The sequence below is a fragment of the Henckelia pumila genome, chromosome 1, assembly GCF_033568475.1.
Source record: "Henckelia pumila isolate YLH828 chromosome 1, ASM3356847v2, whole genome shotgun sequence".
Lineage (NCBI taxonomy): Eukaryota > Viridiplantae > Streptophyta > Magnoliopsida > Lamiales > Gesneriaceae > Henckelia > Henckelia pumila.
In genome coordinates, this window is record NC_133120.1 from 72,269,344 (window position 1) to 72,292,540 (window position 23,197).

At 36.1% G+C, this 23,197-nt stretch overlaps 1 protein-coding gene across 2 annotated transcripts; it reads left to right on the forward strand.

The window, feature by feature from the left end:
* The first annotated feature begins 1,011 nt into the window (after positions 1-1,011).
* On the forward strand, positions 1,012-4,824 carry LOC140876409 (protein STABILIZED1). 2 transcript variants are annotated; one of them, XM_073280361.1, is made up of 2 exons: positions 1,012-4,025; positions 4,450-4,824. In XM_073280361.1, the coding sequence occupies exon 1, from the start codon at positions 1,170-1,172 to the stop codon at positions 4,017-4,019; it is 2,850 nt and encodes a 949-aa protein (XP_073136462.1). In that variant the 5' UTR covers positions 1,012-1,169; the 3' UTR covers positions 4,020-4,025; positions 4,450-4,824. The 2 variants fall into 2 exon arrangements, with proteins under 2 accessions (XP_073136462.1, XP_073136468.1); XM_073280367.1 differs by having other exon boundaries at positions 4,459-4,824.
* The last annotated feature ends 18,373 nt before the right edge of the window (positions 4,825-23,197 follow it).

The following is a 23,197-nucleotide window of genomic DNA, read 5'->3' on the forward strand; positions in this document are numbered from 1 at the left end:
CTCTTATAAAATAATAAAGATTAAAAGTGTTTCACGTACTTGTTCATGTGTGAATATACACAAATAGAAATCATGGTAAAAAAATATTTTAAAAATATTAATAGTAATTTAATTTTTTCATTTGAAAGAGTGCATAGTATAATAAATTTAAATAAATAAGTTAATTGAAAAGTTTTATAAATAAATAAATAATTGAGAAAAAACACATTAATTATGTAATAATGAAAAAAGATAGTCATGTAAATTCAATATGAAATTCACATTTTTATACTAGTAACATAAAAAACACATTAATTATATAATAATAAAAAATGATATATAGTCATGTAAGTAAATTCACAATGAAACTCACATATTTATAATAGAAAAAATAATAATAGATATGTTTCTTATTAACACTAAATAAATATTTTATTAAAATATTTAAGAAGACATCCAGTATGATAGTTTAATATTCTTCAAGAATATTAACAAATCTCATAAACTATATCAATAATTTTAAGAATATCGTAATTATTATTTAATTATGCATCAATATCATTCAGAAATATTTAAAATCAATAACTTTAAAGATATTGACAAATTTTATGGACACAAATTTTAATCAATATATTAAAGAATAGTTGTCCAAACAAATATTTATTATTAAAAAAATTTTTAAAAACATTTTAATAATTTTTTTTAAACAAGGGTTTTTTTTAATTTTGTCGTAAAAAAACAGTGTTCTAAAAAGCTCGCTTAAGCTCGCTTAATCTTGCTTAAATTTTAATACGCTTAAACTCGATTAAGAGAACGCTTTTTAGAACCGAATATTTACTTTTTTTAAAAAAATGAAAATAATTTTATAAATATGAATATTTATAGTTTAAAACTTGATTATCTATTAAATTTTATATTTATGATTAATTTAATATTTTATTTAATATTTATTTTAAAATAATTGACCTTGAGAACCTTGAAAAAAAATAATAAAAAAAAAACTAATCAGCGTTCATTAATACGTGACTCGATAGAAGTTTGTGGCGATGGTGTTTGTCAACTCTCCGAGAGCCAAACCCTAGTTCTGAATCCAAATCCTTCAATCACGATTTCTCCCACCAAATCAAATCCAACGTAATTGTCACAGGAGGGGCCTGTTCTTCACTCACAGTTAGGGGTTTCTCGGCGATATGCAGGCTCCCGTGCCTCCCAAGAGCAGATTGGACTTCCTTGGGTCCAAACCACCGCCGAATTATGTGGCCGGCCTTGGTCGTGGTGCCACTGGATTCACGACACGTTCTGATATTGGTCCAGCCCGAGCTGCACCCGACTTACCCGATCGATCCGCTTCAGCGATCGGAGCACCTGCGGGACCTGCTGGTGTTGGCCGGGGTCGTGGGAAGGGCGCTGGTGAGGAGGATGAGGAGGAAGAGAATGAAGAGAAGGGATATGACGAGAATCAGAAGTTTGATGAGTTTGAGGGGAATGATGCTGGACTGTTTGCATCTGCGGAGTATGATGATGAGGATAAAGAGGCGGATGCGGTGTGGGAGGCTATTGATAAGAGGATGGACTCGCGTAGGAAAGATAGGAGGGAAGCTAGGCTTAAGGAGGAAATTGAGAAATATCGAGCTTCCAACCCAAAGATTACAGAACAATTTGCAGAATTGAAGAGGAAGCTTTACACGTTGTCAGCTGATGAGTGGGACAGTATACCTGAAATTGGGGATTATTCTTTGAGGAATAAGAAGAAGAGGTTTGAGAGTTTTGTCCCTGTGCCGGATACTCTATTGGAGAAGGCGAGGCAGGAGAAAGAGCATGTAAGTGCCTTGGATCCGAAAAGTAGGGCTGTTGGCGGAACTGAAACTCCTTGGGCACAGACCCCTGTTACAGATTTGACTGCCGTTGGTGAAGGGAGAGGAACAGTGCTGTCTCTCAAGTTAGACAGATTATCCGATTCGGTCTCTGGGTTGACAGTTGTGGATCCAAAAGGTTACCTGACGGATTTGAAGAGCATGAAAATTACCAGTGATGCCGAAGTATCTGATATAAATAAAGCTAGGTTGTTGCTCAAGTCTGTAACACAGACAAATCCCAAGCATCCACATGGATGGATTGCTGCAGCAAGGTTGGAGGAGGTGGCAGGGAAGATTCCGACTGCTCAGCAGATGATCAAGAAAGGGTGTGAGGAATGCCCAAAGTCGGAGGATGTTTGGTTGGAGGCTTGCCGTCTGGCGAGCCATGTTGACGTCAAGGCTGTAATTGCCAAGGGTGTGAAGGCAATACCAAATTCAGTGAAGTTGTGGATGCAGGCGGCAAAGCTGGAGCAGGATGATGCGACTAAGGGCAGGGTTTTGAGAAAAGCGCTTGAGAATATTCCGGATTCTGTGAGGCTTTGGAAAGCAGTCGTGGAACTTGCAAATGAGGAAGATGCGAGAGTGTTGCTGCAGAGGGCAGTGGAATGCTGCCCTTTGCATGTGGAACTTTGGCTAGCGCTGGCTAGATTGGAGACTTATGAAAATGCGAAGAAGGTCTTGAATAAAGCAAGAGAGAAGCTTTCTAAGGAGCCAGCTATATGGATTACCGCTGCTAAGTTGGAAGAAGCGAATGGGAATACTGCAATGGTTGGGAAAATTATTGAAAGGGGTATTCGTTCTTTGCAGAAAGAAGGCCTGGAAATCGACAGAGAAGCGTGGATGAAAGAAGCGGAGGCTGCTGAACGAGCTGGTTCCATTGCAACATGTCAGGCTATTATTCACAACACTATTGAGGTTGGAGTAGAGGAAGAGGATAGAAAGAGGACTTGGGTTGCTGATGCTGAGGAATGCAAGAAGAGAGGTTCCATTGAGACGGCAAGAGCAATCTACTCGCATACTCTTACCGTCTTTTTGACCAAGAAGAGTATATGGCTTAAAGCAGCACAGCTGGAAAAGAGTCATGGAACTAGGGAGTCTCTTGATGCTCTACTGCGAAAGGCAGTTACTTATATACCACATGCTGAAGTTCTATGGTTAATGGGTGCCAAGGAAAAGTGGCTTGCTGGTGATGTGCCTGCTGCACGAGCGATTCTTCAGGAAGCATATGCAGCAATTCCCAATTCTGAGGAAATATGGCTTGCTGCGTTCAAGCTTGAATTTGAAAACCATGAACCTGAAAGAGCTAGAATGCTTCTTGCAAAGGCCAGAGAAAGGGGAGGAACCGAGAGGGTCTGGATGAAATCGGCGATCGTTGAGAGAGAGTTGGGAAACACTTCTGAGGAAAGGAGATTACTAGATGAAGGGTTAAAGATCTTCCCTTCATTCTTCAAACTCTGGTTGATGCTGGGGCAGTTGGAGGAACGACTGGGGAACCTAGAACAAGCAAAGGAAACATATGAATTGGGCCTTAAGCACTGCCCCAATTGTATTCCTTTGTGGCTTTCACTTGCACACCTGGTTGAAAAAGTAAATGGTATGAGTAATGGTCTGAGTAAGGCGCGCGCTGTTCTGACCATGGCCAGGAAGAAGAATCCCCAAAATCCTGAACTCTGGCTTGCTGCAGTGCGGGCTGAGTCTCGACACGGTCACAAGAAAGAAGCTGATAATTTGATGGCAAAGGCAATGCAGGAGTGCCCGACTAGTGGCATCCTCTGGGCTGCTTCAATTGAGATGGTTCCTCGGCCTCAAAGAAAAAGCAAGAGCATGGATGCATTCAAAAGATGTTCGGACAATCCCCATGTCCTTGCAGCAGTGGCAAAGTTATTTTGGCTTGACAGAAAATTCGACAAAGCAAGGTCTTGGTTCAACCGAGCAGTTACTCTTGCACCTGATGTTGGGGATTTCTGGGTGTTGTACTATAAATTTGAACTCGAGCATGGTACAGAAGAGTATCAGATGGATGTATTGAACAGATGCATCGCTGCAGAACCAAAGCATGGTGAGAAATGGCAAGCCATATCAAAGGCTGTGGAGAACTCTCATCTGCCGACCGAGTCAATCTTGAAGAAGGTCATGGTTGCTGTGGGAAAAGAAGAGCATTTAACTGAGAATGGCAAGAACTAGCTCTTGGTGATTTTCGAATCCTATAAGATTCTAACATGTGGTTTTTGTTAATTTCAATGTGGGCTATGTGGTAAGGGTAAATTAATCAATCTATCCGGATGCCTAGTGTAGTCCTAAATGCGAAACATGTAGTGATAGTTCAAGGATTAGTTCCTTCCGGTTGTACGGACTGTTTACCAATTAATGTTCCAGTTGTTTGGCTTAGTTTACATTGTTTCTGTACTAATAAGTTACTGATCTAGTCCCTGAATTTGTCTTTCTTATCATAATTTTTCCTTGGAAATTTTCATGCTTGTTTAGTGCTCTCACTCAACTAACAGTAAAACAAAAAACGAGTTGATTGATCACAGAGTAAAAATGTTGTGTGCGCATATTTCTAATCTTCCAATGGTAGCATCATATTTTATGGAAATTACCCATTCCACTGTAGTTTTTGCAGTATTCATTGCAAGATGAATGAGGGAAGGATGGAGAGTGGATAGCCTCTGCTGCTTCGCGCATTGCTCTCACGTTGTAGTGCACCTATCGACAGGGCAAACACGTGTCTGAAATTTATTCCTTGCATTCACGAGCAGAAAAACTTGAAACTGATTTGTCTGAATTATTTGGCTGTGTCAAATGAAGATCCGCAAGTTAAACGATGCTATTGTAGCCATAGACATGCTAAAAGTTTTGCAGTCACAGAATATGATCGGATTAAGGTACAAACACTTGAGCCTGGTTGACAGATTGTAGACTAGATTCCTAGTAGATTCAATTTTCTGCTAATGTTGTACGCTGTTAGTCTGAGTTTTTGGAATGAAGCACCATCATTTTCGAACATTCATACGCATTTAGTCATGTTCATAGTTTTTAATGTAAAAGGGCACTTACAGAACTCATGGTGCACTTCAAGTAGCCCTTTTTGCCCTTGCTCGAAAGCCCATTTCTTATTCTACATAACTACTATTTGATTTTATAAAAATAATCGGCCTTTGGCTCAAGTTTGCGAACTCTTTTAATTTTGCTACATTTATGAAAAATAACAAATATGGTTAAAACTCGGGTTCACGAGAAAAGTAACGTGAGTTTGAATTCAATATTAAACAAGATTAATTAATATGTGACTAAAATACTCGTCAAATAAAAAAATACCTATATTAATTTGGTACCTAGCTCTGTTCAGAAGATCAAAGATACTCCCTAAATTCATAATTGGTTCTTGGGCCAATCCATATATTACCTGAAACATTGCTCGAAACAGGTATGTATATAATTTAAGGGATATGAATTGCATTGTTGTCATTATCTATAGTTTTCGATAAAACGTTCGATTTTACATATTTTACACAATACTGATGATATCTCGGTCTAGTCCCTTTGCCACGAATGGTTTCTTTTTCTTGTGAGTTGGAATACTCAAAATTCGAAAGTCCCCAAAAGAAGAGAGGCCTTTATATAATTAATTTTGGACAAGGTCTAACATCGAGAAAAAAATAATGAACTAGTGTATAGTATGGACCTAGACCTAGGCCTTAATTCATGGTCTACTATCAACTGTGTAATTCCAATGTTACTATTTAGTTTTACAATGCTTATATATAATGAAAATATTCCCCGAAATTCCTTCATAACATATGTGAAACTGCATGGCTCCAACTTCCAAGCGTCACCTCCCTCTGTAAGGTTGAATTTCCCAAAATATTAGTTAATAACGAGGTGATTTAACTTTTAACTACTGATAAAATACGACAAATAAAAAGGGTATAATTTTCATTTTAAAAAAATGGGAAGCAATTCCTATGTGCTCGTTCTTGTCATATTTATCCTTGTCAAACTAATTGGAAGTTATAAAATATTAACTTTCAAAACTTATCTTTTCAATGTTCAAAACTCTTATGAGACGAGACGATTACACTATTCGAGTTAGTTTGTGAGAAGGATATTCTGCTAGATCCGACTAATGAAAAAATATTAATTTTAATATAAAAAATATTACTTTTCATCTTAAATATTGATCGGGTTGATACGTTTATCAACAAATCTATTCATACCCAAAAACTTTTATTAGAAGGTCTCGCATGTTAATTTTAATATAAAAAATATTACTTTTCATTTTAAATATATATATCTGGTTGATTCGTTTCTCAACAAATTTATTCATACCCAAAAACTTTATTAGAATGTTTTGCATGTCAATTTTGTGAGACGACTTTATTTTTGAGGAAAAAAAACAAGTTTTATTCATTTTATTGTTGGCCCTTGTTGACAAAGTTGTTGAGAACTATTTTATCTTTTTTTGGTGGTACACATTTAACCAATTGACAATTGACATAAGATTTTATTTTCGAAAAATTTTTGTCCCAAGAAATTTAAAAAAATATATGTTTAGTAGTGTTCCCGAATTTTGGGACGTTACAAAGTGTTTGTGTTTTTGCTTCAACTAGATTTCAGCTTGCTTGCTTGAGAAAACTCCAACTCCGACGATTGGCTATGTCGCCGCCTCTTGACGTCGCCGGCCGCCGTTCAGTTTAGGGTTGATCTTGTTTAGTTGTTGGAATTTGTTTGAAGCTTTGAAATATAATTTCGAACTTAGGGTTTTGACATCAACGGGCTAACGACGGACACATGTATAACTCTAGATCCCTAAAGAGATTAGAGAGTATCTTGTAGTTAAGGTTTTTAGATCATATTTAGTGATGCACGTTTAATTTGATTTGTAGTATGGAACTGTAGATGCTGGGACATCTAGGAATATTATTGAAGTATGTAAATACTGATTGAGATAGCCAGCGGGTTTGCATGTTTATGTGATTGCATATTGTATGATGTATGTTATTGTTTTGAGATATTATGCTGCATGCGCATATCTTATCGAGCATATATCTTTTTGAGATGAGCCAGTTGAGTAGGGTCGCTCAGCCATTTACGTTTCTTACAATGGTCATAACTTCATCGTTGTTGGATAGATTTCAAAAATAATCGTAGATTCGGAAATCTCATGACGTAAGCTTTCTTGTGATATCCGTTTTTTGGAAAAAATTGGGGATATAGAACCGGTCTTGGTTTTAATTCAATAGATAGAACTCTGAACAAAAAGACTATATTGTCCCTCATTTAAAATATTAGATAGAGTGTATATATGTGTTTTTCCCTCTCATCCCTCTTATTCTTTCTTTTTATCTGCGTTTTTTTCTTTCCTCTTTCTTCTTCCTTATATTTCTATTTTTTTCTTACCATTGTTCTGCGTATTTTTCAGTTTTTAGTTGAATATTTTTTAAGCAAAATCTTGAAGAGACCGATCATCATTGATTTTCAGTTCATATGGAATTATTTCTAATTCATATTATGACGATCTCAGTTTTAATCATCTAATCGAGAATAGATCATTCAAGCATCAACAGAGAGTCAACGCAAAAGTAAAGAATTTTTTTAAAGGCATGCACGAACTCCGTGCACATCTCCGTGCTCAGGTCCGTGCCCAAAAATACACTAAAACTCAACTCTTTGTTTTCTGCACGGACTCCGTGCCTTCTCTGTGCTGGGGTTGTTAGGTGAGTATTAAATAGTGGTTGGTGGTGGTTGTCTGCTGCTGAATTTAATTCACGCGTAAATGACGTTTAAAGGAAGCCTGTAAAATGGTTCCTAATTCCTCTGTTTTAGGCATCCCAATTCGAGAGAAAAAAAGAAAAAGAAAAGAGAGTTAATAAAAAGAGTTTCTTAGTATTTTTCTTGAGTGTTTTTCTTGTGTGAGTTAGAGAATTATTTCTCGATAATACTCGGGGTTTGGGTTTGGTGAGATATAATCTTTTGTATAGGGGTGTTCAAACTTCAGATAAAACCGAAAAAACCGGAAATCCAAACCAAAAAAACCAAACACCGAACCGAACCGAAAACCAAAATTTGAAATTCGGATATAAATGTTAAAACCGAAATTTATTTGGTTCGGTTTCGGATTATATATCTCAAAACCGAACCGACCGAAAAAACCAAAATTTTATTAAATTAATAATTTTATTTATATAATTGTTTATATTATATATTTTATGAGATGATACCTAATGAATAAAGAATCATTTTAAATAATTTTTAGTTGATTGTTGTTTATTTAAGTCATTTAGACTTTGAATTTAAATATTTTACAAAAAAATCATTTAAAAGATAACATATTATATTTTAAAATATATTTATAATATTAATTAAAATAATTATATCAAAACCGAAATAACCGACCGAAATAACCGAACCGATTTAGTAAAAAACCGAACCGAACCGAAGTAAAACGGTTCGGATATCGGATTATATATTTTTAAAATCGAAAACCGGAAAAACCAAAATAAAAAACCAAAAACCGGACCGAACTGACCGATGAACACCCCTACTTTTGTATACACTTGTAATATTTATTCGGTTATAAAATATTTGCAGCAGCTCCGTGTACGTAGCCTATATTGGGTGAACCACATAAATCTTTGGTGTTCTTGTTGATTATTTTATTCCGCAATTATTATCGTCATGATCGCTTTGGTATAAACAATAACAACTGGTATCAGAGCGGTTACGGTGTCCGGAAGCCTTGGTGAAAAATTTCTTAAAATTCTGAGTATGATCTGTGGTTGCAGCTTTGTCTGATCTTCCACATGAGAAAAGATTTTTTGAAATTTTATTAAGGCAGGAGAAGCGATGGCTGGAAATGACGGATCGGGACCTGGAATCAATAAGTTCGACGGTACAGATTTCACGTTCTGGAGGTTGTAGATTTAAGATTATCTGTCTAGCAAGAAGTTACATCAACCATTATTCGGAGTAAAGCCAGAAAATATGGAGGCTGATGAGTGGGAGCTCCTTGATCGACAGGTGTTAGGGATAATACGATTGACCCTAACAAAGAACGTGACACACAACGTGGCGGAGGCAAAAACTATGGAGGAGATGATGTCCATTTTGTCAGACATGTACGAGAAGCCATCAGCAAATAATAAAGTGTTCCTCATGAAAAAGTTATTCAACTTAAAGATGGAGGAAGGTGCTTCGGTGGCAGCACACATTAATGAATTCAACACGATTGTTTCCCAGCTAACATCAGTTGAAATCAAATTTGATGATGAGATCCATGCACTTATTCTTTTGGCATCTTTACCAAATGCTTGAGAGCCGATGCGGGCAGCGGTTAGAAATTATGTTGGAAAAGGAAAATTACAATTCAAAGATGTCCGAGACCGAATTCTTGGTGAAGACGTTCAAAGGAGGGATTCGGGTAAAGGGACATAATCATCTGCGAACAGGGGTAGAGGCAGGAGTGTCGAAAAGAGTTCTAACCGATGGAGTGGCAGATCCAAATCAAGAAGTGGAAAAGACAAAAATAACTTCGAAAATAAATTGAAGTGCTGGAGTTGTGGATAAACTGATCACATAAAAAAGAACTGCAAATCACCCAAGAATAATGCAAATGCTGTTACTGAGAATGTACATAATGCCTTAGTACTATCCATAGAAAGCCCGGTTGATTCTTGGGTTATGGATTTTGGAGCTTCATTTCATACCACCAGTGATCGTGAGGTATTCAGTAATTACATTGCTGGTAATTACGGAAAAGTTTACCTGGCTGATGGAAAATCATTGGAAATAGCTGGTATGGGTGATATCAGTTTGAAAATGTCAAACGGATCTATCTGAAAACTCAGAAAAGTAAGGCATGTACCAAAGTTGACCCGAAATCTGATCTCAGTGGGACAACTCGATGACGAAGGCCATAAAGTGACCTTTGGTGATGGCTCTTGGAAAGTGAGCAAAAGAGCCATGATTTTTACTCGAGGACAGAAAAATGGAACTCTCTACATGACTTCCAATTGCAGAGACATGTTAGAAGACGTGGATGCTTGAGATAACTCAAGTCTATGGCATCGTAGACTTGGACATATGAGTGAGAAAGGAATGAAGATGCTGATATCAAAAGGAAAGCTACCGGAGTTAAAAACTATCGAACACAAATTATGTGAAAGTTGTGTTCTTGGAAAGCATAAAAGAGTAAGCTTTTCGAAAGGCGGTAGAGAACCAAAATCATCAAAATTGGAGCTGGTTCATACTGATGTATGAGGACCAACTTCTGTGACATCCCTTGGAGGCTCAAGATACTACGTCACATTCATCGACGATTCGAGTTTGGGTTTATTTTCTAAAAAATAAATCTGATGTTTACAAGACCTTTAAAAGGTGGAAATCCATGGTGGAGAATGAGACAAACTTGAAGGTGAAGTGCTTACTGTCTGATAACGGAGGAGAATATGAAAATGATGAGTTCAAGAAGTATTGTGCGCTGAACGGGATCAATATGGAGAAAACTATTTCTGGTACACCTCAACAAAATGGTGTGGCTGAAAGAATAAACAGAACCCTGAATGAATGTGCCAGGAGCATGAGATTGTACGCTGGACTGCCGAAATCATTCTGGGCTGATGCAGTTAACACTGCAGCATATTTGATAAACAGAGGACCTTCGGTACCACTTGATTGCAGAACACCAGAGGAGGTCTGGAGCGGCAAAGAAGTAAACCTTTCGTTCTTGAAAGTGTTTGGTTGTTTCTCATATGTTCATATTGATTCAGCCAGCAGAACGAAACTTGATCCTAAATCAAAGAAGTGTTTCTTTATTGGTTATGGAGAAAATGAGTTTGGTTATCAGTTCCAGGATGAATAAAATCGGAAGATCATTCGAAGCAGAGATGTCATTTTTAATGAGCAAGTTTTGTACAAGGACAAATCAGACATTCCAGCTGGAGATAACTGTCCTGAAGTCAAGAAGACAAATGAAGTTCCATTGAAAGATATTCCCATGAATGAGTCAGAGGATAGTAACCAGGAAGAAGAAACTGCACAAGAAGCTGACCCACAAACTCCGTTGATTGAGCTCAGAAGATCTTCGAGAATAATAAGACCACCTGAGAGATACTCCCCTGCACTTCATTATATTTTGCTGACAGATAAAGTTGAACTGGAAACTTTTGAAGAAGCAATGCAAAATTATGATTCAACCAAGTGGGAGTTAGCCATGGAAGATGAGATGGATTCACTATCATCCAATCAAACGTGAAAGTTGATGGAACTTTCGGAAGGCAAGAAGGCATTACACAATAGGTGGGTGTACCGGTTAAAAGAACATGATGGCAGCAAACGGTACAAGACAAGACTTATTGTAAAAGGCTTTCAATAAAGAGAATACATTGATTACACCGATATTTTCTCTCCAGTGGTTAAGTTAACCACTATCAGAACAGTACTTGGACTAGTGTCTAAGGAAGACTTACATCTGGAGCAGTTGGATGTAAAGACGACGTTTCTTCATGGTGACTTGGATGAAGAAATTTATATGAAGAAGCCACAGGGATTTGAAGTACGAGGAAAGGAGAAAATAGTATGCAAACTTCAGAAGAGCTTGTACGGTCTCAAACAAGCTCCAAGACAGTGGTACAAAAAGTTTGATGGATTCATTATTAACAACGATTTCCTAAGGTGTCAAGCAGATCACTGTTTTTATGTGAAGAAGATTGATGGTTCTTATATCATTCTACTGCTATATGTGGATGACATGTTGATAGCAGGATCTTGTCTGGAAAAGATTGATAAACTCAAGAGAGAGTTATCAAAAGAATTTGCAATGAAGGATTTGGGAGCTGCAAAACAAATCCTTGGAATGAGGATCTTAAGAGATCAGGTGAACGGAGTCTTGAAGTTATCTTAGGCAGAGTACGCGAAAAAGATTCTTAGCAGATTCAACATGGATAAAGCTAAACCGGTTAGTACTCATTTGGCTAGTCATTTCAAGCTAACCAAAGCTCAATCACCATCGAGAGAGCAGGAGCATGCTTATATGAATAAGGTTCCTTATGCCTCTGCTGTCGGAAGCGTCATGTATGCAATGGTGTGCACCAGACCAGACATAGCACATGCAGTGGGAGTTGTGAGAAGGTTTATGATCAATCCGGGAAAACAACACTGGGAAGCAGTGAAATGGATTCTCAGGTATTTGAAAGGTACTGCTGATTTATCTCTATGCTTTAGGAGGACTAATCAGGACTTACAAGGATATGTCGATGCCGACATGGGTGGTGATCTATACGGCAGTAAGAGTACTACTGGATATGTGTTCGCATTGGGTGGTACGACAGTAAGTTGGGTGCACTTTCAACTACTGAAGCTGAGTACGATGCAGTGACAGAACCAAGCAAAGAGATGATTTGGTTGAGATCATTCCTTGAGGAATTGGGTCAGAAGTTTGAGGATAGCACATTACACTGTGACAGTCAGAGTTCTATTCATTTGACAAAGAATCCTGTTTATCAAGCTAGGACGAAGCATATACAGGTTCGTTACCATTTCATCAGATCGGTTCTTGAAGATGGAATCTTGATGCTCGAGAAGATTTCTGGAAGTAAAAACCCAGCTAATATGTTCACAAAGGCAGTGACCACTGACAAACTGAAGTTATATTCAACTTTAGTTGTACTGCAAGTATAAGAGATGAGGCATGAGCTGCTGCATTGACTGTGTAAATCCATGATTGGAATCAAGTCTTAAAGTGGGAGAAATTTTAGGTGAGCATTAAATGGTGGTAAGTGGTGGTTGTCTGCTGCTGAATTTAATTCACGCGTAAATAACGCGTAAAGGAAGCCTATAAAATGGCTCCTCATTCCTCCGTTTTAGGCATCCCAATTCGAGAGAAAAAAAAAGAAGAAAAGAGAGTTAAGAAAAAGAGTTTCTTAGTATTTTTTTTTGAGTGTTTCTCTTGTGTGAGTTAAAGAATTATTTCTCGGTAATACTCGGGGTTTGGGTTTGGTAAGATATAATATTTTGTATACACTTGTAATATTTCTCTGGTTATAAAATATTTGCAGCAGCTCCGTGGACGTAGCCTATATTGGGTGAACCGCGTAAATCTTTGGTGTTTTTGTTGATTATTTTATTCCACAATTATTATCATCATGATCGCTTTGATATAAACCATAACAGGGGTCCGTGCACAACATTTCAAAAACTCAAAGTTATGCATGTCCGGGGTCCGTGCATGGCCAAAATCAGAACAATAACAAAAGCGAAGATACACGGACCAGGCACGGGAGTAGGCATGGGGTCCGTGCCCTGCTAATATAAGAAAAATTAAAGGCATAACAGATCGCCTAATTTCCATAATCAACTCAAAATAACAATCACAACATGCATTAATACATCCATCTAGTATTCTAATAATACATGAAATATCGAGAGTACTCAAAAGGTAGAAACATGCATCGATTCATAGTTACTACATTTCAAAATACAATACAAGTCGATATACAATTTCGAATTCTAAACCAATTCCTCACTTCTATCAATCACAACCCGAACTAGTCATGTCATCTTTGACTCGATCCTGCCCCATCTGTTGCCAAGTACACATAAAAAAACAAGACAACAGCCGGATAACTCTGGTGAGAATAATATTCCCAGTAAAAGGAACATAACATGCAATATCAAATAATATATCAAAATCATGATATAACTTCAACATATTTCAAGATAAATAATGAAATGCATGTTTTTAAAATTCGGGATTATCTAATATGATAATCAAAGGAAAACTTGGTTCTTCGATTGGGATCCCAAAGACAATATATCACAACTAACTCACCGACTCACACCGATCGAGGTGGATGATGTATATCTCAATCCTCTAGACTCTGGTGCAACTATAAGGAGTATTCGGGCTCTTGAAAGAACTCAACAACCAAGGTCACTCGATTATAGTCCCCAAAACTTCTAATTCGAAATGAAATCATGGCATTATGCTCAAGATGAATGCATATATAAAAATCATAATACATTCAATCATAATTCATGTAATTCAACTAAACATGCAAATATGTGATTTCAGGGAACTTGAGAATCAATTCGGATTCGAGTGTTCTTCCCTTTTCAACTCGATGTCAACTTATACCTTATTCTCGATCAAAGGCTCCAAATCAAGAAAGTTACAATGTCAAAATATTTCAATCAAAATTCATTCAACCTCAAATCAAACAATCAAGGTAAACTCGTTATCAATCTCGATCAATTCGTCGACAATTCGAATTCTACTAACTCCGAGATCAACAGCCTTCAACCAAATCTGTACAGAGATGCATAAAAATTCAATATCATTCAAATAAACTCAATTCAACTCTAATTCAATCAATACTCAAAAATTCTCAAATCGGCGGCATAACGGCTAATAAACGGCAAACCAAAAATCAACAAACATCATCTCAACTCTCCAATTCAACTCATATCATCATCAACTCATCAAAAACAACTTAAATATCAACACAAATCGACATCCCACTTTTGAATTATACTAAAAAATTCATAACAAATCAAAACGCTGTTATTTTTCCGATCCAACTTAGATATACTATCGCAGCTAGCTCAAGAACAACATATCCAACCGAAATCAGATTCTGACAAGGTCTCAAAATCAAAACATGTTGAATCATAATAAAACTTAAGATAGAACGAAGCTCTCGCAGCTGTTATCACTAAGATACCTTCAGATTCGAAATCTACCGGACGGATCATGAAAACCGAAATAATCAAAAGCTTGGAGGAGCATTTATGGATTTCTCACGTCGAATAAGAAGAAGAAGAGAAGAAGAAAGAGCCACTGCACGCCTAGTAACCTATAAATAATATCAAGACTAAGTCAAAAATGAGGAATTTGCACTTTAGCCCTTGAATTCTTCAAAAAATACAATTCAATCTCTGATCAAATATCAATTCAATACTCGAATTTCATAATCTCAGAATATCAATATCAATCTCAATTAAGATAATTTCAGGGCGTTACAATTCTCCCCCTCTAAGAACTGATTTCATCCTCAAAATCGCACATAATTCGATCACAGAAGATAAAAAATAGAGTCAAAGACTGAAATAAGAACTCACGTCATAGAAATAAATTTGGAAATCGCTGTCTCATATTGTGCTCTGTCTCCCAAGTCGATTCTTCAATCCCGTGTCGGCTCCACTGCACTTTCACTAACGAAATCGATTTGTTTCTGAGCTGTTTCTTTTTTCGGTCAAGAATCTGAATCGGTTGTTCGAAGAAGCTCAATGTAGTATCTAAAACCCAATCTACTAAATCGCATGCATTAAATTAAATAAATATTAATATTATTATTTTTAGGTTTAATTGATTTAAATTCTTTATGTGAATTATGTGTTAATAAAATATTTTATTATTTATTCAAATGATTTTTATTGTACTAAAAATTTAATTAATGTTTTTAATTGTTTAAGTTTATTTGTCAAAATGATTTTTGTTGAGAAATTTAATTGTTTTAAAATTTTAAAAGTTTAAGCTTGAATATTTAAATGATTTTAATTGTTTAGTTTATTTTTTTAAATGATTTTAACTGTTTAGCTTATTTGTTTAACTATTTTCGAGTGTCCAATTTATTTATTTTAAATAGCATAAGTTTAGCGGTCACTATAAATTATTTTAAATGTCTAGCTTATTTATTTAAATCCTTTGTAATTGTGCAAATAATTTCAAAGGTTTTATTTCCGCTTGTATTTATTTAAATTTCTTTTAAACATTAGTTTAGTCTGTTTAAATTATTTTAATCGCTCTGTTTATTATTTAAATATTTTATTTATCGATGTGACATCAAAATATTTAAGTATTGAAAATTAGCATTTTCAAACCCTGGTAAGTAGAATTTAAGTATTTAGCCCTTAAAATTTCAAATTTAAAGTACTTGCGGAATTTGGGCCTAACACATAAAATACTACGTATTATATTTTTTGTATTATTTTCCTTACCCACTTAAAATGTGTTGATCAGCCATTAAAAGAATTCACAGCCCAATTACCCGGCCCAACTCAAGTCACCCGGCCCATTAAAGAAACTCCCTCAAGCCCAAACAACCGGGCCTGTACGTTTTCCCCTTCTCTGCCCAAAGTGAGAAGAAAACCTAGGGTCTTGGTCTGAAACGATAGATTTAGGCACACCATGAAATCTGACAACATCTCTGAAATAAATATCGGTCATATGATCATATATGAATGTCATCATGTACGGGATAAAGCAAGAAGATTTTGTCAATCGGTCAATCACTACCCAGATAGCATCTCAACATCCGACTGATCGTGGTAGCTTCATGACGAAATCCATCAAAATGTGATCTCATTTCCACTTTGGTACGGATAAACTGTGCAACAGACCACCTGGTCTCTTCCTCTCTGCTTCCACTTGTTGAAAGTTCAAACATCGGGATACAAATTTTGTGACATCTACCTTTATTTTCTTCCACCAGAACTGATTCCTCAAATCTCTATACATCTTTCGGCCTCCTGGATGAATATTGAATCGACTGCAATGTGCCTCTTGCAAGATACGATGTTTCAACTCGGAAACATCTGGCACAACAATACGATTATTCACAAACAAAGCATCATCACTGACCTGAAACTCAAACTAGTGTCCTGATCTAACTTTCTCTATCAAACTCTGAATGCTCAGATCAGATTTCTGTGCTTCTTTGACCTTCACAATCAACTCTAGTTTGGCTTGAATAGCAAAAACTTGGATAGGCCTCCTATTTGTTTCAAACTCTAAACTAGAAGTACAACAATCATCGATCAAATGAGAAACACCGATAGTAGATAAATATAGAGAACAAATCTTTCGGCTCAAAGCATCAGCTGCTGCATTTTATTTCCTCGGATAATACTTGATTTCACAGTCAAAGTACTTCAGCCGATCTAACCATATTCTCTGTTTCATATTCAATTTAGACTGCGAAACAGATACTTCAAGCTTTTATGATCAGAAAAGATTTCGAAAGTCTAACCATAAATATAGTGACGCCAGATATTCAAAGCAAATACGATCGCTGCAAGCTCGAGATCATGAATCGGATAACGAGTCTCGTGCGGTTTCAACTGCCTCGATGCGTATGCTATCACGTGCTTCTTCTGCATAAGAACACATCCCAAACCTCTATGAGAAGCAATGCAATAAACTGTAAAATCACCAGTATCTAAAGGAATAGATAAAACTGGTGCACTGGTCAATCTCTTCTTCAAGTCAATAAAACTGGCCTCATAAGCCTCGGTCCAGACAAAAGGCGCATTCTTCTGAATTAGCTGAGTAATCGGCTTCGCAATAGATGAGAATCCCTCGATGAATCTGCAATAGTTTAGCAAACAACTGCAACGTCCCGAAATTATCTTAATTGAGATTATTATTGATATCCCTAAATTAGAAATTTGAAGGATTGAATTGATATTTGATCAGGGATTGAATTGCAAATTTTTGAAGAATTCAGGGACTAAAGTGTAATTTTTTTATTTTTGACTTAGTCTTTGATATTTATTGGATGAGTAAGGCGTGTATGAGCTTGTTCTTTTTCTTCTTCTTCCTCAATAGCCGATTCCACCATTAAAGCTTCCTCCAAGCTTTTCAATTTTCTATTTTGCACTATCCGTCTGATAGAATTTCGATTTAAAGATATATTTGCGATCACAGCTGCGATAGCTTAGTTCTATCATAAGTATTATTTCAATCCTACATGTTTTGATTTTGAGACTTTGTCAGAATTTGATTTCAATTGGATATGTTGTTCTTGAGCTAGCATAGATTGATTATTCCTATACGAATCGGAAAAAGAACGACGTTCGGATTTTTTATGACTTTTTTTAGAGTGAAATTCAAAAATTGGGGTTTGAGATTTTGTTGATATTGAGTTGATTTTGATGAGTTGTTATTGATATGAGTTGAATGGGAAGATTATGAGGTTGTTGTTATTTTTCGGTTAGCCGTTTATTAGCTATTATGCCGCCGGTTAAAGTTTTGATACCGATTAGTTTGAATTGATTGAGTCGTGTTTCGATTGATTTTGATTGAATGATATTGAATTATTATGCATCTCCATACAGATTGGTTGAAGACCGTTGAGCTCGGAGTTGATAGAATTCGAATCGTCGACGAATTGATCGAGATTGGTAACGAGTTTACCTTGTTGGTTTGAAGTGAGTGTTGGGATGGATTTTGATTGAACCTTTTGTCTTTGTAGTGTATCCTAAGTTGGAGCTTTGAAACGAGAAAATGTATAAGTCAACATCAAATCGAATAGGGCCGAATACTCGAATCCGAAATGATTTTTGAGTTCTCTGAAATCACATACTTGCATGTTTATTTGAATTACTTGAATTATGTTTGAATATATTACGATTTACATATGCATTCATCTTGAGCCAAATTATTTGATTTCATTTCAAATTACGCATTTTGGGGACTATAATTGAGTGGCATTGGTTGTTGAGTTTTTTCAAGAGCTAGAATGCTCTTTATAGTTGTTCCAGATTCTAGAGGATTGAGATTTACATCATCCAACTCGATGGGGAGAGTCGGTGAGTCTGATGTGATATCTTGACCTTGGGATCCCAATCGAAGAACCGAGTTTAACTTTGATTATTCGATTAGATAATCATGATTTTAAAGACATGCATTTCATTCTATTTCATATTTGGAATATGTTGAAGTTATATTATGATTTTGATATATTACTTGATATTGAATGTTATGTTGCTTTTACTGGGAATATTATTCTCACCGGGGTTATCTAGCTGTTGTCTTGTTATTGTATGTGTACTTGGCAACAGGTGGAGCAAGATCGATTCAGAGGAAGTATGGTTAGATCGGGTTGTGATTGATAGAAGTGGGAACTTGGTTTAGAGTCGAATTTATATTTTGAACTCGATATGTATTCTGAATGTAACAATTAGAACTGATGCATGTTCTGCCTTTTGATTATTTGATTAACTTTAGATATAACATGTATTGTAGATTATGAGATGAATGTATTATTACATGTTGAAATTGAGATTTTGAGTTGTTGATGGAATTTATAAATCTACTGCATTAGTTTATTTTTATGAATTTTAGCAGGGCACGGACCCGAGCACAGAGCACTTGGTTTTCTTCTGCATTACTCCGTCACTATATTTTAAATCTACATCCGTGCCAGGGTCCGTGTACCTTCGCACTTGTTTTTCTTCTGATTTTGTTCATGCACGGACCCCAGACATGCATCCATGCATGGGTCCGTGTGAGTTTACTGTGGAGGCAATAACTTTGAGTTTTTGAAATGTTGTGCACGGACCCGAGCACAGAGCATGCACGGAGTCCATGCAAAAAACAGAGAGTTGAGTTTTAGTGCATTTTTGTGCACGAACCTGAGCACGAAGGTGTGCACGTGGTCCGTGTACTATGTTGTCTTCGAACCTTTGGCTACAGATTAAGGCACGGACCTGAGAACGAAGGTGTGTATGTTTTTTTAAAAAAAAGCATGCTTTTGAAAAAAATTTCTTTACTTTTTGTCTTGACTCTCTGTTGATGATTGAATGATTTATTCTTAATTAGATGATTAGAACCAAGATCCTCACATTAAGTGATATTAGAGCGATAAGATCCTGGATTGAATTAGAAGTGAGCGGGGTAGATCGAGTCCACTTGATTTAATTTTTCACATTGATTGAATTCTTTATTTGATTATTTTGAATTCCATGTGAGCAAGCTTTATTATTTCAGAATTATTTGAATTACATGATTTTGTGATTTAAATTGAAAAGCATGAATTACTTGAGATACGAATTGTATTTGATTCCTGATTTGGAATCCAAGTCTCTTGAGGTTGTTTGGCTATCGTGGATTGTTTCCAGAAAGTGGTCAGATTCAAACCAGAAATGGAGGATGAGTGGAAATATTTCGGTAAGGGTTCTCTATCCAAGATTCCTTTGATATCTATTTTGTCGATGACCCATTATTTACAGAAAGGTGCAGAGGGATTCTTGATATATGCAGTTGATGTTCTAAAATCTAGCCTCGAATTGATTGATATACCAGTTGTTAGAGAGTTTGCTGACGTCTTTCCGGATGAGAATCCTGGATTGCCTCCGATTCGTGAGATCGAATTCATTATTGAATTGATGTCAGGTACTCAACTGATTTTCAAAGCTCCTTATCAAATGACACCTGCTGAATTGAAATAATTGAAAGAACAACTCGAAGATTTGTTTGCCAAGGGATACATCAGACCTAGTGTGTTGCCTTGGGGTTCTCCTGTACTTTTCGTGCCAAAGAAAGATGGCTCTATGCGACTTTGTATCGATTACCATCAATTGAACCAAGCGACGGTAAAGAACAAATATCCATTGCCTCGAATATATGACCTTTTTGATCAATTGCAGGGTTCATCTGTTTATAAAGAATATTGATCTGAGGTCAGGATATCATCAGCTGAGAGTTCGAGAGGAGGATGTTCCTAAGACCGCTTTCAGGACGAGGTATGACCACTTTGAGTTTATATTCATGTCGTTTGGATTGAAAAACGCTCCGGAAGTATTTATGGGTATTATGATCCGAATCTTTCAGAAGTATTTGGATGAGTTCGTGATTATTTTTATTTATGATATTCTTATCTATTCGAAGAGTCGTACTGATCATGCAGTGAAATTGAGGACTGACCGGTTAAATTGGTGTGATATGAATCTACTGGCAAGCGTACCAGGTCAAGTAATAGTAAAGTGGACTGAGAGTCCAAGTATCGATCCCATAGGGACTGCAGTCAATTCTCAAGAATTAATTATTTAGCTTAATCTAGAAAAAAATCATAAAAATCAATTTGATTTAAATAAAATAATAAGTTAAAATAAAAACTGATTAAGAAATAAGAATAAAAATAACTGAAGATAAAAATAATTAAAACAAAGACAACCAAGACACACGTAGGTACCGAACAAATCATGTAACATGTAGTCAATTCAGGACTCAGATTTAATCTTAATTCACGGGAATTCTCCTAATTTGTTCTAAGGAATATTTCTAGAACAATCAAACTTATTCAAATATTGACGAATTAATCTTTCGTAATTCTAATCAAATTTGAATGCATTAAATATTTATGAAAATTCAGTTTACACCCAAATCGCACACTGAAATCGAATTCTATTTCTATTCGGTTTTACCATGTGTTAATTATCAGAGTGATCAAAATCAATACCTCCTCTGTCGACTTGGAATCGATTAACATGCAAGAAAACTGTTGATCAGACTATTCACAAGACAAATATAAATCTAACAATCAATAAAATAAAATCAAGTCTGAAAAATCCCAAACAAACATCCAAGTTTTCTACATAAATTTGTTTGGCCCAATCACGCCGTCTTGGTTGACTAAAAACTACTCAATAATTGAAAACAATAATTCAAACAAAAATTAAGAAAGAAAAAAAAGAAAAGAAGAAAAACTCTAATGGAGCGTTTTCAATCTCCACGCCGTAGCCGCCGCCTTTGTCTGCCGTCTGGAACTTCTGAACCCTCAAAAATATGATATATCTTCTATTTATATGGTCCGGAACCCATACCAATTAATTTCCTTCCAACATAATGACTTTTCGGAATAATCTGACGCCGGAACCCGTGCGTGCGCTTGGAAGAAGTCTCGCGCGCGAGCGGAACAAAAAAAAAGATTTCTGGAACTAGCTCGCTCGCGCGCCATGCATTTTCTGTCGCAAGCGACGATTTTGAAAAATTCATATCTCGATTTCTAGCCGTCGGATCGAGCTGAAATTTGGATAGAAGCTCTAAAAATCTTGATCTGCATTCTGAACCGTGAAGATAGGATTTGGATCTTTCTAAAATTAAATTTGATTTTTCGAACAAAGCTGCTCCGTAATTCACTCTTCAAAAATCCATTTTCCTACAAAATCAACCGGGAGAGTGAAATACAAACACATGCACTAAAACACATAAAAACAATATGAATGCACACAAAAATAGACATAAAAATATCACAAACTAATACACAAAATGCACTTATCAACACCCCTATACTTAACCCTTGCTCGCCCTCGAGCAAGAAATGCAAAACAATATGCAAACAACGACATAAGTAAGAATGAATCATGAACAACATAGCCTCCGATAAGTTTCAAATTCAACAATTAAAAGCTACAATCTTTTGATTGTTCACAATACACTGTCAGTTTAACGTAAACATGAGTGTGTGTCATGTCATTCCAGTTTCATGCAACTTCAAAAGAATTTGTCCTAAGAATGTTTAGTGACCTATGACAATTCAGTGCAAGTGTCACAATCTAGCACTCCTTCATCTCAACAATCCCAAACAAAAACATGCACTTTCTTGAGATTAATTACGCACCCCCAGATTTTGCACCCGGTTTTTCTTAACCCCCAATAATTACCCGCAAACTTAGCTATAACTAAGATAGGATTCGGATTTCAATTCCCTCGTTTATAGCCTAGATGGAGCATCAATCTCATTTAACCCACAAACTTAGCTATGGAACAATGATTAGAATTTCAATCATTGTCCAAGCCCGGATGAAATTGTTATTTTAAAATTTCAAAATTATTAACCCCATGGAATCCGCATACTTAGTCAAGAACAAAAAATTAGAATTTCAATCTCTCGCTCGTAACCCAGATGGAGTTAAATTTATTTTCAACCAAAAGATTTTTCAAAAAAAATTGTAGGTACGCCCAAGATCATACATGTAATGTCTAAAATCATCTAGAATCCAAAGACACTATCATGATCATTAAACACCTATTGCCGTGCAATGGTCAAGCAAACACGAACGTCATCAATTACTTCGCTACACTACACTAGTCTAACATGCGTGCTTAAAAATATTCACGATTCAACCAACAGCTTCTCATGTTCAATCAAAAGCAACATTTTTAAAAAAAAATTATTATTTTTTTTCACAACTCTATCATCATCGGCCAACAGTCATCATTCTACTAATTCACACAACACAAACACAAACACAAAACATAATGAAATGCATGAATACAAACTATATGCAATAAACTAGACCAAATGAATGCAAAACACAATGATCAATGAACAATGAAATAATCTAGTCTACCCCCCATACTTATCCAAAGCATTGCCCTCAATGCTTCAGAACAATGAACAGAATGCAAAACAAATACACAAATGCAAGACGAACAAAAACAAAATAAAAAAGTAACACTCCCCTGGTTATAGATTCGTCCTCTTCCTCCTCGAAAGTATCAGTTGGAGCAATAACAGCAGACTGGGTATAGCAGCAGGCATTGCAGACTGGAATGGGAAAGAAGCAAAAATAAAAAAATA

Bases quoted from the DNA above. Each gene is read 5' to 3' on its own strand.
- LOC140876409 (XM_073280361.1), top strand. From the start codon at position 1,170: ATGCAGGCTCCCGTGCCTCCCAAGAGCAGATTGGACTTCCTTGGGTCC.